The sequence below is a fragment of the Melopsittacus undulatus genome, chromosome 3, assembly GCF_012275295.1.
Source record: "Melopsittacus undulatus isolate bMelUnd1 chromosome 3, bMelUnd1.mat.Z, whole genome shotgun sequence".
Classification (NCBI taxonomy): domain Eukaryota; kingdom Metazoa; phylum Chordata; class Aves; order Psittaciformes; family Psittaculidae; genus Melopsittacus; species Melopsittacus undulatus.
In genome coordinates this window covers 109,038,506-109,054,938 of record NC_047529.1, presented here as the reverse complement: position 1 = coordinate 109,054,938, position 16,433 = coordinate 109,038,506, and the positions used below count along the sequence as shown (strand labels likewise).

General features: G+C 38.3%; 1 protein-coding gene across 1 annotated transcript in view; it reads right to left on the bottom strand.

Moving 5' to 3' along the window:
• Positions 1–2,660: 2,660 nt before the first annotated feature.
• MSH2 (mutS homolog 2) overlaps positions 2,661–16,433 on the bottom strand; it is a 47,131-nt gene continuing 33,358 nt past the window's right edge. The window contains exons 11-16 of the mRNA XM_034060905.1: positions 13,949–14,046; positions 11,816–12,061; positions 10,111–10,315; positions 9,473–9,720; positions 5,380–5,552; positions 2,661–3,807 (exon numbers count right to left, since the gene is read on the bottom strand). Of these exons, the coding sequence (XP_033916796.1) occupies positions 3,637–3,807; positions 5,380–5,552; positions 9,473–9,720; positions 10,111–10,315; positions 11,816–12,061; positions 13,949–14,046 (1,141 nt within the window). The 3' untranslated portion in view covers positions 2,661–3,636. The remainder of the gene's footprint in view (positions 3,808–5,379; positions 5,553–9,472; positions 9,721–10,110; positions 10,316–11,815; positions 12,062–13,948; positions 14,047–16,433) is intronic.

Below are 16,433 nucleotides of genomic sequence, written 5' to 3'. Positions count from 1 at the left end.
GACAAAAAGCACCGCTTATAGCTAAAGACACACATACATGAAATGTAGCAATACCAAGCACTCCCTTGTGCACAGAAGCAGTGCAGGCACCTGGCAGGAGTGGGGAGAGCCAAGGCAACAGGCTGGGAAAGGTGGCTGCTATGACAGGAAAGGAATAAGAACATTGGAGATACAACTGCAAACAAGGCTTTTTTCAGCAAACAAGCAGCATCAAGAGGCAAGTTCTACCTGCAAGGCTGCAGCCACCTCACAAGAGATCACAGCACCTCTTCCATTATTTTTTAAGGCTTCAGGCTCCTCTGGCCACTTGTTTTCCTTGTTCCCAGGTCGGAAAGATGCAAAACATTCAATGCATGACCTCATGCTGCTTTGGATGCAGAGCAGCCAACTACTCCCCCTTGGTTTTTCAAACAAATCTGTCACACTGCAGGATAATAAGGCCAAATGTCACACTGTTTTTTAGCCACAGAAATCTCTCAGCCTACATACTGGTTTTATATATGAAAACTCATTAAATGCAATGAAAACCAGCTTAAACTGTCATCCTCATCTTGCACTAAAACAGATCAAACTGCTCACACAGTCCCAGAACTCAGCTGAGCTGCAAAAGCAGCACCCCCTCCAGCAGAGCAATGAGCTCTCACACAGGCTTCCCTAAATCTGGAAAAATTAAGACCATGAGCACTTCCAGTCACTTACAGAGTGGTTATCAACTCAGAACAGCTACATCCACTGAGAGCTGGTGCAAAGTCATTATGTGCTACAAAGCCCAGGCCAGTAACATGGTTGTGAGCAGGTATCCAGTTCTCTGAGGCTTGAAAGTCTCCTCCACCCAGTTTCAGTGCATCTGCTAGTAGGCAAAGGGTTGTTTTATGTCATGTTCCTGCCATTTCTGATTGCAAAACTACCTCAGCTCCAGTGGAGCAGAAGTGATCAAATGAAGATAATTCCTCCACTGCTTGATCATGTCTGCTCTTTTCTTTCACACCATCTAATACAGTTTACTTCACAAAGCGCCTTCTAGAGGAACAGTAACAGCACAGACTAAAACCATCACCCCTGCAGTAAGCATTCAGTACCAAGCCTTCTTAAGTCAATGAACAAAGAGAAACTTGCATCTCCATTCAAGGCTGACAGTAAGTGGCTTCACCACTCCTCAAACAGTGAATTACTTTGTTCTGAAGCTTTGACAACCTTTGCATCCAATTGGTACAGCTCTGTAACATCCAGACAAGTTCTGGAACTGCTCCCATCTCATAAGTACTTTTTTGAGGCAAAAGCTAAATTGGAACTAGCAAAAATAGCCATCCTCCTGCTCACATGAAATCACACTACCTGTAACCCAGTTTGCAAGCAGCACTGACATATGGAGACTAAACTCTGCCTGATCCTCTCTTTGCCTATATCCAGCAGTTGCAGTGAGTGGGGGGAAGTGTAGTGTAGAAAATAATTGAGAAGGTTTAAAATCCTATTAACTTTTACCTTTCTTTCTTCCTTGTGAGTGCTGAAAGGCATGAGGAAAACTGAATCCTTCCTGTTGCAAGTGTGTAACACCCCTTCTGAAGCATAGAGGAGAAAGTGCTGCCCAGAGCTGGTTCAGTCAGGGTACCAGTTGCATCACTCCCAAGTAATGCACACGAGTAGTGCTTTAACTCTCAGATGGGCAAATTTGGTTACACAGGAGCAGCCCTATCAGCATCCAACTGCAACATAAGAAAACAAAAGCAGCCTTTCCCCAGCATACTGCAGACATGCTGTACTGATGCACTGCATCCAGAGAGGAAATAATGGACACAAAGATTAAAAACTAAGACACTGAATGAAACTAGCAACCAGGTTCAAAGCAAAGTCATGGTCCCTCTCTTGCAGGAGGTAGCTAATGTGGCTAAGAGTGTTGTAGACACTGGAAGCTCACACAGTGTCTAGGGGAAAACAGAGAAGTCCCTGGAAGAGAAAACCACTGACAATTTTATGCTTGTTCCCATGGTTAGGAACAGGAAATCAGGCAAGGAGCATCTCTGATCAAACCACAGGTATCTCAGCATGTGTAAGAAGCAGCTCTAAGTATCAGCCATTGCAGTCCCTTACAAGAACTGCCTTTTTCTATCAACAGTTAAAGCACTTTGATCCAATACAAACTGTGTGTCACTGCAGGATCTGATGCTCTAAATTGATTCTCATTGTCTATTTTATGTGTAATTCTGATAGCTTGTTTGAGTCAATTGAATTTGCAAAACCAGTCACATTTTTCATTACTTTATGTAACAGATTTTTCCATTCACACACTTTTCCAGACACAGCTACTGAATACATGCATCAACTGTGCTGTTTGTAAATGCAAGTCTATTTTTGTCTTTACAAGCAGAATGCATTCTAATTTAAAAGACCAGAAAAGTGTTATGCAGAACCCAAACCCCTCAAACAAGCCTTTTTCTTCTCTCAAGTAGATCTAGTATGTCCAAGTTCTAGCTCAATGACAAACCAATGTTACCCAACAGCAAGTTAGACACTACACCTCTTTTATGACTACAGCTGAAATGTTTAAATGCAGACCACTGCAACACATTAATCCCCAATACAATCCCTATCGCAGAGCTTTAACAGCAGCACTGCTGTCCCCAGCACACACCCACTGATGCAATCTCTGAACACAGCAAGAGTTTGCATAGCATCTTCAGCTTGATTTTATTCCTAAAATCTCACGCAATAAACACCTTTTCCCATTAATCTTTCAACACTGACAGTTTTAAATATAGGTAAAGCCTTTGTGAGCTACAATTTAAAATGCTAAATTTCAAGGAGAATATAAACTCGTATCTGCACGCTTTCAAGCTGTCTCAGTGTGAGAAGCCCATTAGATAAAAAACACAGAATAGTTTGAAGAGACCTTAAAAAGACCATCTAGTTCCAACCCCCTGCCATGGGAATGTGTTCTTTCTTCACAGAGAAACCTCTTACATCATAAGCAACTCAGAAGCTCCAGTTAAACTAAATTCACCCCAACCTTTGTTATGTTACAAATTCACCAAAATATTCAAGAGTTGTCACCACTCAGGCATGAAGAGCAGGTCTGTAGTATATTTGACCAGAGCACTGCCACTCACAGAGCAAACAAAAAAATCCCTCCTCTCCCCAAGCTCCATGCAAGTGCACATACAAAAACCTTATGACAAATCACATTGGTTTTTTTCTAATGGAGCACTAACATAGCGTTAATAAAACTTTAATTCATGAATTCCATCATACAAAAAAGAACCCTGGTACAGGACATAGATCTTGAGTATGCACGGTTCCTTTGCCAGGCTGTGTTAGTTATTTGCCATCTCAATGGCTATACTTTCTAGCACACTTTCCTGATCAAGCATTAGGCATTTTGTTTGTACACTCAGTAACACTCTCAAACCTGAAAAAGCATTTTATTGAAAACTCCTAAAGGGCACAGTGATCCCAACTAAAGCAGGAATCTGGCACAGGACGTGCTCAGGATTTTTTACAAAATAATTACAAACCAAGGGGGGGAAAAAGCCTACATAAGTCAGTACAAGTATCATAAAGTATAAAAGCTACAAGACAAGGAAATGAGAGTTCTTGCAACGTAAAATATGCTTCAAGAGCTGTATCCTGTTCTCACACCTTTCACGATGTAACTTTTGTTCGGGAAATGATTTCATTCACAAAACTGTTGTTCTTTGCCAACACATCATTTCTCAGCTGTTTCAGCTTGCTTTTGATGTCTTCTTCTGACATATCTGTCAGGGGCAATGCTTTCACTTCACAAAGAAAATCCTCAATTATCTTTTCACCTTCCTGAAATGGAAGAAACAGAAGGAAAAGAAAATAGTATGTTCAGATTGCAAGCATGATTTTTGCAAATTCCCTAAAGATACCAAGTTTATTCATCACCAGAAACTTTTTGTAGGCAAAAACCATGATTATTTTTGCACATCCAACCATGTTCTCAACACCAGAACAATCCAGTTATGCCAGTATCAGGAGTTTATTCCCTTTTCAATCCATGAGCAAAAAGCATCAGTTGATCAGTAGAAATACAGTATTTAACAGTGATATCTCCTATGAGTATTCCACAGTTAACTCTGGTGTGCAACTGCACTAGGTGAGGATTGATAGCAATAATATAGCCATATTCCATTTTTTGAAGGAACTGTAAATCAAATCCACTGTTTCAATATGCAAAATGCAAGAACAAATTGTAACCAAGCAACTGGAGAGTGGCCGTCACCAAGGAGAACAGATGATAATTAAGCTTTATGCATATGCTTTTACACAAACAGGCAAAGTGGATCTTCTAAACAATCTGAATTGAATAGGAAGAACAAACATTTCAATGAACAGTATTCAGGATCCTTGTATTAGAAACAATTTGCCCAGAACACAGAATTTGCCCCATTCTCTGCATTTTGCATTTTAGACCACCAAGACAAAGTTTTGTTTTATCATTTAAAACTAATGCAGTGTGCTTTCACTGCAGAAATCTCCAAAGGACTAGGAAATGTGACAGCACACTTTTCCCTCTAAACATGATGTTAGCAAAGCCAGAAACATCTGAAACTATGCCATTCTATTGCCTAGAGGGTTTATGAAATATTATGCATTACTGAAATATCCAAGAAAAAACCCACAATGCTGTATTTGTCAGAAGTGTTTGCCACATTAATTTAATTTACACCAATTTATGACCACACAGCCAAATCCACTAACCTAAAAATACTATACTGTGATACCTAGCAATCTAACAAATGAAGGGTAATAGTGGAGCAACTGAGGTATTTGGACAGGGAACATCCTGGCACTAAAAAGTAGGACAAACCAGAGATCATTCATCGACAACATAAGATCCACTTAACTGAACCTGGAACAAATGCAGTAGACCTCTAAAACTAAAAATAAAGTAACAGGTAACAGCCTCTGCCTAAAAGCAAATGCTTTTTAAATGCAGAAAGTGCTTTGGATATGGGCTAACACTTCAAGGCTTCCATATACTGGAGCATTACCAAGACCACCACTGATAGTGGAGATAAATGAATTAAAAGGCTGAAGTTTCAGGCCAACTGCTGGGACACAGAACTAAGATCTTTAAGCAGATTTATATGCCTGCAACAAGGAGGACCTGACTACTGGCACTAAACAACACAAGCCATAAAGCAACACATGCATTTTCTAGAAAGCTGCAACAGATGTCACTGTAAGGACTCTTAAGTCAGCAAGATGATGACAGGCTATTCTGAAAAGGCTTTCTCCAAGCTACTGTTATCCTTTACACTACCTGCTTTTAAGAGAAAGCAAAGGGAGAAGAGAATAAACTATTTTGCTTGGGCTACTCCAGCTAAACAAATTTAAAAAGCATTCCTGATCACAAACCTCTCTTTCTTTGCAGAATTTCTTGGCTGGTGGTTCTCCTTCAGATTCCCTGGACTTGCCAATGTTTTGAAACTCCTCCAGTTCCAATGCTTTCTCTCTTGCACTTTCTATCACATGTTTTGGGAAAGCTGCCAACTCTGCTACGTGTATTCCAAAACTCTGGTCACAAACACCTGGATGCAGAGAAAAAACAACAGTAAAGAATTCACAAGAGATAATATGGCTACACAGATTATATGACCAAACTTGTAATAGTTCTCTGTTCTGAAGAATTAAATGCATGACATGGTTTGGTTCTCCCCACAGTTTCCGATTTAATTTTGGACTACAGAGTCTAAAGAATATGGTCTTATTTAATTAAGCTATCTTTGAACAGTAATTGCAGAGCTCTAAAAGTGATTCAAGAAGAAAGGGAAAACTCTTCAGGCAGAAAGAATTTCCCTCTAGTACTTGAATGAAACTGAATAATGCTTTTTATTAAAGTACTTCAGCACAGCCAGTGGAATATAGTATATTAAAAATCATGTGAACTACATTTCTCATGTTTTTCTATATTTGAGTATTTTTATATACACATTCATACACGTAAAATACTGTATTCTCAATCATTCTCATCCTCCTTTGCATCAGTACCACCTAACTCTTCAGTCTCCAGGAGTCATCTTTAATGATATCAAAACCTTTCAACTTTAACTTCACACTTACTTCAATGAATACACTTTATAAAATACTTGGTTGAGGAAGAAAAGTTCTCATAACTGCTCAAATTATACCAGTTATACATAGTTACATCAAAATTTTCACTTCAGTAACAAAAGCCCTCCACTACAATCTGCCAGCTCCATCCATCTACTTTACTATAATTCCAATTGGCCATCCAGAAATATTACCACGTCCTTTTAATTCTGGTCTCCAGCGAGGAGGTACAAATAACATATATAAAATTATTCTTAACTAATCATCTATTAAATATTGAATAACTAAAGAATAGGTGAAGGAAAATTTTGCATTTAGACTTTTTCTGTTTCATTAACCTTGCGATCTCTCAGGATTCTTAAAAGAAACCAACATTTTTAAGCAGAAATTGAAACTCATACTGATTTTATATTAAAAACACACACCTCCCTAGACACAAACTCAGGTGTCTGCTCAAAGAATCCTGAGCAGAGGCATAGAGAACAGCACTTTCTGTGTCTCCTCTTCCAGTTGTCCTGCAACACTCTTGAAGCATGAAGACAGGGATGAAAATACTATATAAGAGTTCCTTGTGTAACATGCATGACATTTCAAATGACGTGAAACACTAAAAGCCAGATGCATCTGAGCTGTCCATACATCCTGAACCACATAACCCTTCCAAAAGGGAAAGGGCACAACACTACATGCAAAGACCTGAGTGAAAGACATCCAATTTGAGAAGAGGTATTTTGAGATGGAGATTTCATAATGTTGTATCTATCTTATTTGACAAAGGTTTAAGTAGGTAGATACAAACTACTGTGCCTCTATGCTCAACAGCACTTCCAAGAAAATAGAGTGAGTTGAAAGACACTGCATGTAGAAAGATGTGCATGACTGAAAATAGCAAAATTGACTGAAGAATATTAAACCAGGCTTATAGAGTTTTTACTACGACCAGAATGGATGAGTTAGTAGTGGTTGAACATATACCTAAAAAAAAAAAAGAGGACATGGTGGGTGTTGAAGAAAGAATTCACCCAACTATCTGGGGGGTTTAATTTTAAGGTTTACTACTCCAAAGGATTTAGAAAGCAGAGAGTTTAGAATTAGGGTATATTATTTCCATGCCCAACATAAGCACTCAAAAAGGCACTTAAATGGAGATGGCTTGTTTGAAGATACTGTACTGAATCTCTCACTCAGTTTTGATGTATGCTTGCAGCAATTTATGACTACACTTGTCTTCAGTTCCCAGGCCACACCAAGTCATATTTAAAGCACTGATTTCAGCAAGGCACTCAGGGCTCTGAACCTTCACTTGGTGGAAGGAACTCAATATGTGCTGGAGAAAATGGGAAAGAGCAACCTACAAAAGAACCAAAGACTCTGCCTATCCGCTGGAACAAGCTGGATACAAGGGCCACATTGGACTTGGACTAATATTCAGAAGCAAAGCCTAGGCATTGCCTAGGATAAATGGATGAACAAAGGAGAACAAAGTCCATTTCTAAGAAAAGTCAAGGACACAAGAATTAAAAGAAACAAGACTGTGGCAGCTGCAGACATTCTAAACAGCTTTAAATAGACTCTCAGAAAAGCCAGATGAGAGCAGCACTTCCAAGTCATGCTTTGAGTCCCCTTGTCCAGAGCAGCCTCCTAGCTTTACAGAAAAGTATCCAAAACCTAATTGTAAGACTATAGCCACAGGGGAATACACAATTACAAGTGGTTATACAAGTAATCAAAGGGCACCAAATGAAATAATTTCACAGGCTTTAAACCAGAAGAAATGAGTAAGAAACAGTCAATTAGTAATGTCCTGGGAGTAAAACTAGCACAGTACCGCTTGAATGAGGCTCAGATCATGATATAATAAAAACTCATTATCTAAAGACACTTAATAGGATGGTGATAGCCTGGGAAGATAATAAAAATTATCCTTAAAAGCATAATAGTAACATTTAATAACTGGACAGCATATGACACTCATTTCAGAACAATATATGCCAGAAGAAATGAACTGACAAGTCCCAAATTGGCTAAAGAAATCAGAAAATACTGGAGAGAGTTCCAGGATAACACACATAGAATACACACCGATCATGAAATGCTGAGCTATTAGGATGAACTCGCCAAGTGAAAGAAAGTATTTGGTATTGTGTCAACATGACAAAACAGCTTTTAAAAGGAGGAATGAATTTTAGCAATTGTACCTGTAAGATTAAACCTGAAACTAAAAATATAAAAAAACATCAGTTTCCATGACTTGAAATACAAGACAAAGTTTAACACCTTAGCCTTAATAAGGATGGATTACATTTAGTAATTGTTTTAGTAAAGATAGCAGCCTAATTCCTTATTCCTTATTTGAGACAAAACCACTCCACAAGGCAAGCTGCTGATCAGATTCAGTACAGCCAGTGTTCTATAGTAATTATGTTCTATCACTCTGAGTGTCACCTAACTCATTCCTTCCTCGTGGAGCTCAGAAAAGGAAATTAAAAAGATATTCCAAAGTGAAAACATAGTGTAATTGTATTCTGCCCACATTTTAAATCAAAATCTCAGACTAGAGGTTGGCAACCTGAACAAAAAGGCCTTATAGGAACAACAAAATAGAGTTCACAAACAAAGTAGAATGCCATAAATGACCACACCTTGTAAGCCATAGTTACACAGCCCTGCTTTATTTAGCACAAACACAGGTTCCCACTGAAAGGAGAAAGAATAAAAGATTGGGGATATAGAGAAGAGGAAGAAGCACTAACTGTGGCTAACAGAGGGGTTTATGCTTAATTAAAAACTTATCTCATTTATTACCAAAAGGAATAACTGGCTCCACTAGAGGATTTTAAATACACCTGACCTATCTTACACTAACAAAGCAGGCTACTTAGGCTACTTGTTTTACTATTATGCCATTTGCTAAAAAAGTGTGATTTTGCTTATATTCAACTGCATAAATTGGGCAACATCTTTCTTCAATGACCAAACCTTATTACAATGAAATAGACGTTATTAAAAACTGTCAGCACATAAAAGTTGTACTAATTTCTTTTAAAAGAACAATTTAAGGAACATAAGCCTTTATCTGTCAGCAGGTTAAAATGGCTGATTTTGGAAAACAGAAAATAACCTTTTGGAGCCCTTCTTTCTGCTCTTTAAGAAACAAAAAGGAACAGACCTCAAAAGCATCAATTTGAGTGGCAGAAATAACCTAGAAATCTTAACAACATCACCGTGTTCACACATGGACAGAGCTCCTGCCATACACGTGGCCTATAGACAGAGAAGAATATGTCTATTATAAACCCTAAGCCTGAAGTGAAACATGAAAATTCTCTTTTACATTAAGATATCTTCCTCTCTTGGGGTGAAATTAAGCTACCCTGTTCACCATTTACAGTCTTACCTTTCTTGACACGATAAAGCATCGTCAGTGTGTTATCACTGGTCAGAGCAGTAACATGTAGGTTATTTACTGTTGGCACTTGGTCAGCAAGAGCTGTCAGTTCATGAAAATGTGTAGCAAACATACAGAAAGCACAGATTTTGCTAGCAATGTATTCTGAAATAGCCCATGCTAAGCCAAAGCCATCGTAGGTAGAAGTTCCTCTTCCCAGCTCATCAATGATTATCAGGGAGTTTTCAGTTGCTGTCCTAAAAGCACAAGAGCATTTTATAACGTTTGAGAACAGCATGAACTCTGGATATTGGAATACCACAAGCTATGTTGCAGAGGCATAGCACAACCAAGGCTAAAGAGCTTTTGTATTTACATAACAACATATGAATGAAGCACATAGTGTCTCACAGGTCTTTCCAAACTAGTTTCTTTGCCCCATTTAGACTTTGCCCTCCTGGTAGCAGCTCTATATAACCACTGAAATAAACAGAAGGCTACTTCAAGAACTTATGAGCCTGCTACAAATTACTTGAGATCCTCCACTAGAGATCCTACATAAAAGGAAATCTCAAATACATCTGTCTTAGGGCACCTCCCTTCCTCATTAACCCCATCCAACAAAATCATGTAAGCACAGGTCTTACCTGAGGATTGAAGCAGTTTCTAACATTTCAGCCATGAAAGTAGACACACCTTTCAGTTGGCTGTCTCCAGCTCCCACTCGAGCCAGGATACAATCCACAATGGTTACTTCTGCAGATTCGCATGGCACAAAACACCCAATCTGGGTCATGAGGACAATCACCCCTGTCTGTCGGATGTAGGTTGATTTTCCCCCCATGTTCGGGCCTGCATAAGGAATTTTGCAACTGAATTTAAGCAACATCATCTTTTACAATTCATCAGTTCTTTAAAAAGGAAAACAAGCTCTAAATTGAAACAAAGAACATTTAAACTTATTACTCTCTGCCAGGAAGGAGAAGCAGACTTGTCTAACAGGTGCAACAAGTAGCTCCACCACTAATAGTGCTTGCTTGTATGTCTTACTGAATGCTGCTTTTCCAAAAGAAAGGTGAATAAAGAGCATTAGGGGCCTTCATAGGTTTTGGGACTTTTCAGAAGTATAAGCAATCATTTAACACACATGTTCATACCTAAAACTATTAAGTTTGAAGTTGAAAGTCATCAGTTTTGCTGCTTAAGAGAATGAAAATAACCTGCTTTCACCTCAAACAACAATTACAATTTGTCTGTAAAAATGAAATAGCTTAATTACAGGTCAGGTACAAACTAATGGGTGATTTAAATTACAATCTAAAGTGTTTCTGAATCAGCAAAAGCAAGTATTAATCAGTTAATTTTAACTGAAGTACAAATGAAATAAAAAGTATTTTCCAGAAAACTGATCATTAAATCCAACCTCGCACTTCTGCTGACCAGAAAAACAAGCATATTACCATGCATTTATTCAGATTTTTAGTTTTTCTTTTTGATTGTATGAGAAGTGTTCATTAATCATTCTCTTATTTCCAGTCTTTGCTACTCAGAAGGTATGTCAAGGACATCTGGGTGGGAATTAACACTCAATTAAATCTATAAACACTAAAAAATGTTTTCCTGGATGGTAAAATTACCTTAATTACACTAGAGAATAGGGGAAAAAGGGTACAGTCATTGAAACATGTTTTGCATTTAAAATTGACTTATATATGAAACAAAGAAAACCTTAACAAAGAGGCTGCTTAAAGGCTTGCCTACAGAAGGTGTCTACATGGCTACAGTACAATTAATGCCTAGTGGAATTTTCCAAATCACTTCAGTAGGTTCAAGTTCTCCAGCTCCTGAGGTTGCCTATCTTGTGGAGTTACGTTCACTAAGGTAAAGAATACACACATTAAGGAAGAACTAGTTTCTTACTTTCTACTGTTCTAGCAGCTTCTCTCTTCTTCCCAAATGACTATATCTAAATTAGCAATCACTTTCTCCAAACAGCACACTATAACAACAATCATAACAACTAATTCCATGATTATTAGTTTGGAAGATGAGAAATACGTCTGTATAGGTATAAACATAAAAGAATATACACTGTCACAGGAAATGTTTCACAAGAACATTGTGGACAGCTTCTTTTCTTAATATAATCAAACACAATAGCTTTCACTACCCTCCCTTATTTCCCAAGCTAAATCTTATATTTGCTGGCTACTCACTCTTTGTTGATTAAAGAAACTGTTTTCACAGTTCTATTGGATTGTTGGTTTGTTTGCTTGTTGTTGGGTTGCTTTTTTTAAAGACATTATTATTGGAAATAACATAACAAATGAAAAAGAGAACAGAAACATTTACCAGTAATAATGTGGAACATCTGCTTGCCCTTCTCAAATGTAACATCATTGGGGATGAAGGCCACCTCATCTTGTACTTCAATGCAAGGATGCCTGGCACCTTTCAGCACAATCCTTCCTTGTCCCTTTTCCAGAATGACAGGACGGACATATGGCACTGGTGCTCCATTTGACGCATGAGCAAAACTGACAATTGCATCTAGCTGGGCTATCACATCATTCATCATCTGTATGGGTTCTGCATAACCTGTTTTTGATTAGACACACCAATTGAACAGTTAAGAATTTTTGTTCCTGCCAACAGATATCTCAAAGCCTATATTGAGCCCATAAAATTAATTAATTTGCATTAAAAGTCAATTTTGTTCAAGACAGCAGTCATCTTCTGGGAGAGTCTAAGATGTAATCCTGAAGTTTCCATGCTTTGACTACAAAGGGTACTTCTTCGGACTAAAAAAAAGGAAGAGGTGAGGCTATGTTGATCGTTTTGGCTTAACACCAGACAATAAGAAATAGCTTATCTTAGTACGGGAAGGCAAAAGCTCACATGGAAAGATGTCTGGAAATCCACTAAGTTTCCTTCCTCAGTAATAGACTGTATTTTGATGCTCACGCAAGCAAAGACAATAGTGAGACAGCACTGACAATTCAGACACAGTAACCCTTCATGCTGATGTGAATGATGGTATGGAGAGGTAAGATACAGTGCCCATGAGACAAGACAACTGGACATGGTGGCCCACCAGCCCCAGTATCAGTTCTTAAGTGCTGGTGTTTGGGTTTTTTTCAGTGAAAGGGGTGGCGGACAGGAGTCTACAGAGGTAAACCATCTAACACCTGCAAAGGGAATGCACGTGTCAGAAGAGGCAAGCAGTGACCTGCAGAAAGAGTCCTATCTGTGCAAAGTACATTTACTGTTCTAACACCATCTCTTGAACTGGCTAGGTATAGGTCATTAAGAGGACTTGGACACTTTAATTTAAGAATTATAGACATAATCCAGTCTTTTCCATTAAGATTAGCTTCACCTGGGGAAGAAAAATGATTTTTAAATACACATATAGATTTTTAAGTCTGTGACTGCACACCACAGAAGCTTTAAACAGCAGCAAAAGACTTCATTAGACATACTAGGTATTTATAGATGATATAGTGAAGCTAATCCTGTTATATAATACCCAATTAGCTTTTTGCTTTCAACATAAATATACAAGCCTTAGCATGCCACATACAAAAAAAACCCACTTAAAAATTAACAGGATATTAAAAAAATAATCTAACAGGCTACTGATTTTGCAATATACTGGCAAATTCCTTAGCATGACAAGAGGCCAAAGCTTATGAAGACTTCCACTGCAGCTTAATAAACACTCAAATATATTAATACATCATCTTTAAAAAAGGTGGGGTTTTTAATCTTTAATACATCTCCCCTTAGTTTAATATTCATTAGTGTGTTCACTTTCCACTTTTCTCTTGGAAGAGATTTCAAAGATCTAGATTTGTTCTGCTGGAACTAGTGCCTTTGGAAAGGTGATATGTAAATCCTGGGAATCCTCCAGATCAAATACCCCAATGTCTCTTCTCCTTTTGGTGAAGGATTATAAAGAATGTCCTGTAAGTAGGCAATCTTAGAGCAAAATATATGGAAATTAAATTAGAAAACAATAATCTTTTGTTGTACCATATCAATTACTAACTTGACCTTATACTGTGTATCAGTGTTAGTTCTTCATCATCCTTCAGGGACTTTGGGTCCCACCCCTCAGTTCTCTGTTGTCTTTCACCTCTTCCGCCTTCTACTCAGTCTGCCCTTTGGATGGAGATGCCCAGAGTCAGGGTGGCAGGTGGAGAAGGATAGATGTGACCTTTATGAGTATATTTTTATTCATTTTATGGGATTAGCATTTGCATACACCCCATCACGGCATATTTATAGCAACATCAGGAAATGGGCTGACCATAGAAGACAATGTATTACAAACTTTCACCAACCGTCTAAAAGCCAAACCTCATTTTTCACACTAATTCTTTGGGGAATGTTAACAGTTCTCCGCTACCAAGAGCCTACAAATTAACTGCAAGTCCTCTCAACATTCTAAACACTAATAAACATCAACATTGATATATTCACCTGAAGCAATGTTAATGATTTCCTTAACAATTGCATCCTGAGCCTCTTCATACTCTTCTCTGTTCTTTGTATATTCATCATTGATGGAGCTCAGTTTGCTGTGAACAAAACCACAATATTTAAAAGCTGTGATGTTCTGTCTTCTCTGCTACAGTGTCAAGCTTCTGGCCATCTCATCTATGAGTCAATACCAGTTTTCCTCACCTTTTTAATAGCAAGGCTCAGTACAAGGAACACAAAGCAACTAATCTATGATTCATCCAACACCAGGGTATCAGTAAGTTTAATTCCAAGTTGAAGATCACCCACAAGGGCAAACCAGCAATTTGAGTATCTCCAAACACATGATTCTGAAAAATCTTCTATCAGTTGTTTGCTACAGACATGCTATGTCAAAAGAACTTGTTCTTAAAGCTGAATTTCTGGCCATTTTGCAACAAGATGTAGCACATTATGGAACTGGCAGAGGGAAATTGCTGCTAAGCAACTGTGTAATTAGCCTGGAGTCCTCCAACAGGTTTATCAGAGCTGAAAGCATCAACTTCTTTCATTCAGTAAAAATCTCAGTGAACTACTGTCACTAAGAACAGGTTCTAGCCTTCAAAATAAGGTAAGCTGAAATCAAGAGACAGTTTTAATTCTCTTGAGTTCTTACCAAGCTCAACTCCAAACACAGGCAAGTTGTGGACCCACACTGTAAGCAGAAGACAGCCTCATGCTTATAGTTGCTTCTGCAGATGGTGCTAGAACTTAACTAAGCACAAAGATGTCAGTTTTATTAATGATCCATGGGCTTCTTCCCTAAGGGAAAGTAACAGATGACACTTACAGCAGGGGTTCTAAGTACCACCTTCTCAGTTACAGAAAAACCTAACTTCATCATTACATTTAGATTCATATTTAGAACCATTAAAAAAAAGCCATTTTAAATTTCAGAGGGAATAACCTCTGCGCAAATGTTAAAACAAAATGCAATTAAGGTTTACACTTTGTTCATTTAAATTAATTTGTGCTAAATTGCTAAACTGTTGGTGCTAAATACACCAACATATTGCTTGGTGTGAACCCGTATGCTTGCCGTACTTTTCAAAGCACAGGATTTATTACAATGAGAGTGATTACCAGAAACAGTCACTATTAGTAATAGCACTGGCTTGCAAACAGCCTTGCCTCATAGACAGTGCTCCTCATAAATGTCTGTCAATCAAAATCTCTCCCTCGATAAACTCACTTCTCTAGTCACTTCACGAAGTCCAGCAGGAATTGTTATACACAAAACAACAGCAGCATCATTTGTCTGAAATACTCTACCGTATAGTAATCTCTACTATTTTTACCGTTCCATATAACACATGCAGGAGACTTAAAGAGCAGTTTTCTCCTGGACCTGCAACTGCCAGACAAGGAGGAACTTGTCAGAAACTAAGTCCAATTACAATGATAGGACTGAATGCACTCTCAAACACACTCTCGGCAAGGTTATGAACAATATCATGTTAAAGGGAGCTGTAAGCACACTGGAAGACAGGGCTGCCATTCACAGAGATTACAGAGATTAGAGAAACCACAAAATTTGGAGCTAGTATGAGAGAATCCAAAATCAGCCTGGAAAGGAGAAGCACCAGACTCATCTTGAAGATGCACAGGAGAAGTATCAGATGCTAAAATACCAAGCTTCTGCAAGGAAAGTTCTAATGAGAACTGATTAGAAAAGTTTTTACAAGGAGTAGTTCAGCACTGGAACTTGTGCCCCATCAGGCTGTGAAGGATGCTTGGACAATGAGCACCTAGGGAAGGCCTCCAGCTACTTCATCTAACTTCGAGATAGGATTCAATTTCCAAGGCGGTTCTGCTTCAAATGAGGGGTTAGACCAATTAATCTCAAGAAATCATCTTCAACCTAAGTTATTACCTGATTCTGCATATGCAACTAGTTCTGCATATGTCTTGCCTGCTCTGTGCAATTTCCTATCTTGTTTGCCCTGTGTAAAAATAACAAAGTAGAGAGAGGGACATCTAATGACCAACTCAGCCCTTGCTCCTTCTAAAATGCTCTAGAAGAGCTAAAAATTCAACAGAGAATACAGATCTTTTGTCCAGACAAGGAGCCACTGAAACAGCATCAATGCAATTAGCCTGAAGACTGAAATTTTTAAACAGCTTATCTAGGGAGCCACAGAAAGGTATGCAAGAAATTACAGCATGATTTGGAAAAACAAAGAAAGGTAATCACTAACAGAATTTCTGCATGTCTTATTTGGTGATAAACATAAATAGCTGGTTTTCTATTGCAGCTTGTGAAAGTGTCTGTATAAACACTCAATGAATGCAATTATGCTACTAGCTGCAATTAAAACAGAGAAATTAGCCCAAGTCAAAGGACCAAAAATAGCTAACAGTTGGCAAAGCAAATAGGGAATGCAGCTTTTAACAGAAACTGTATGACAACTACACCCTCATGCCAGTCTTGCTCTATCTGCGAGCC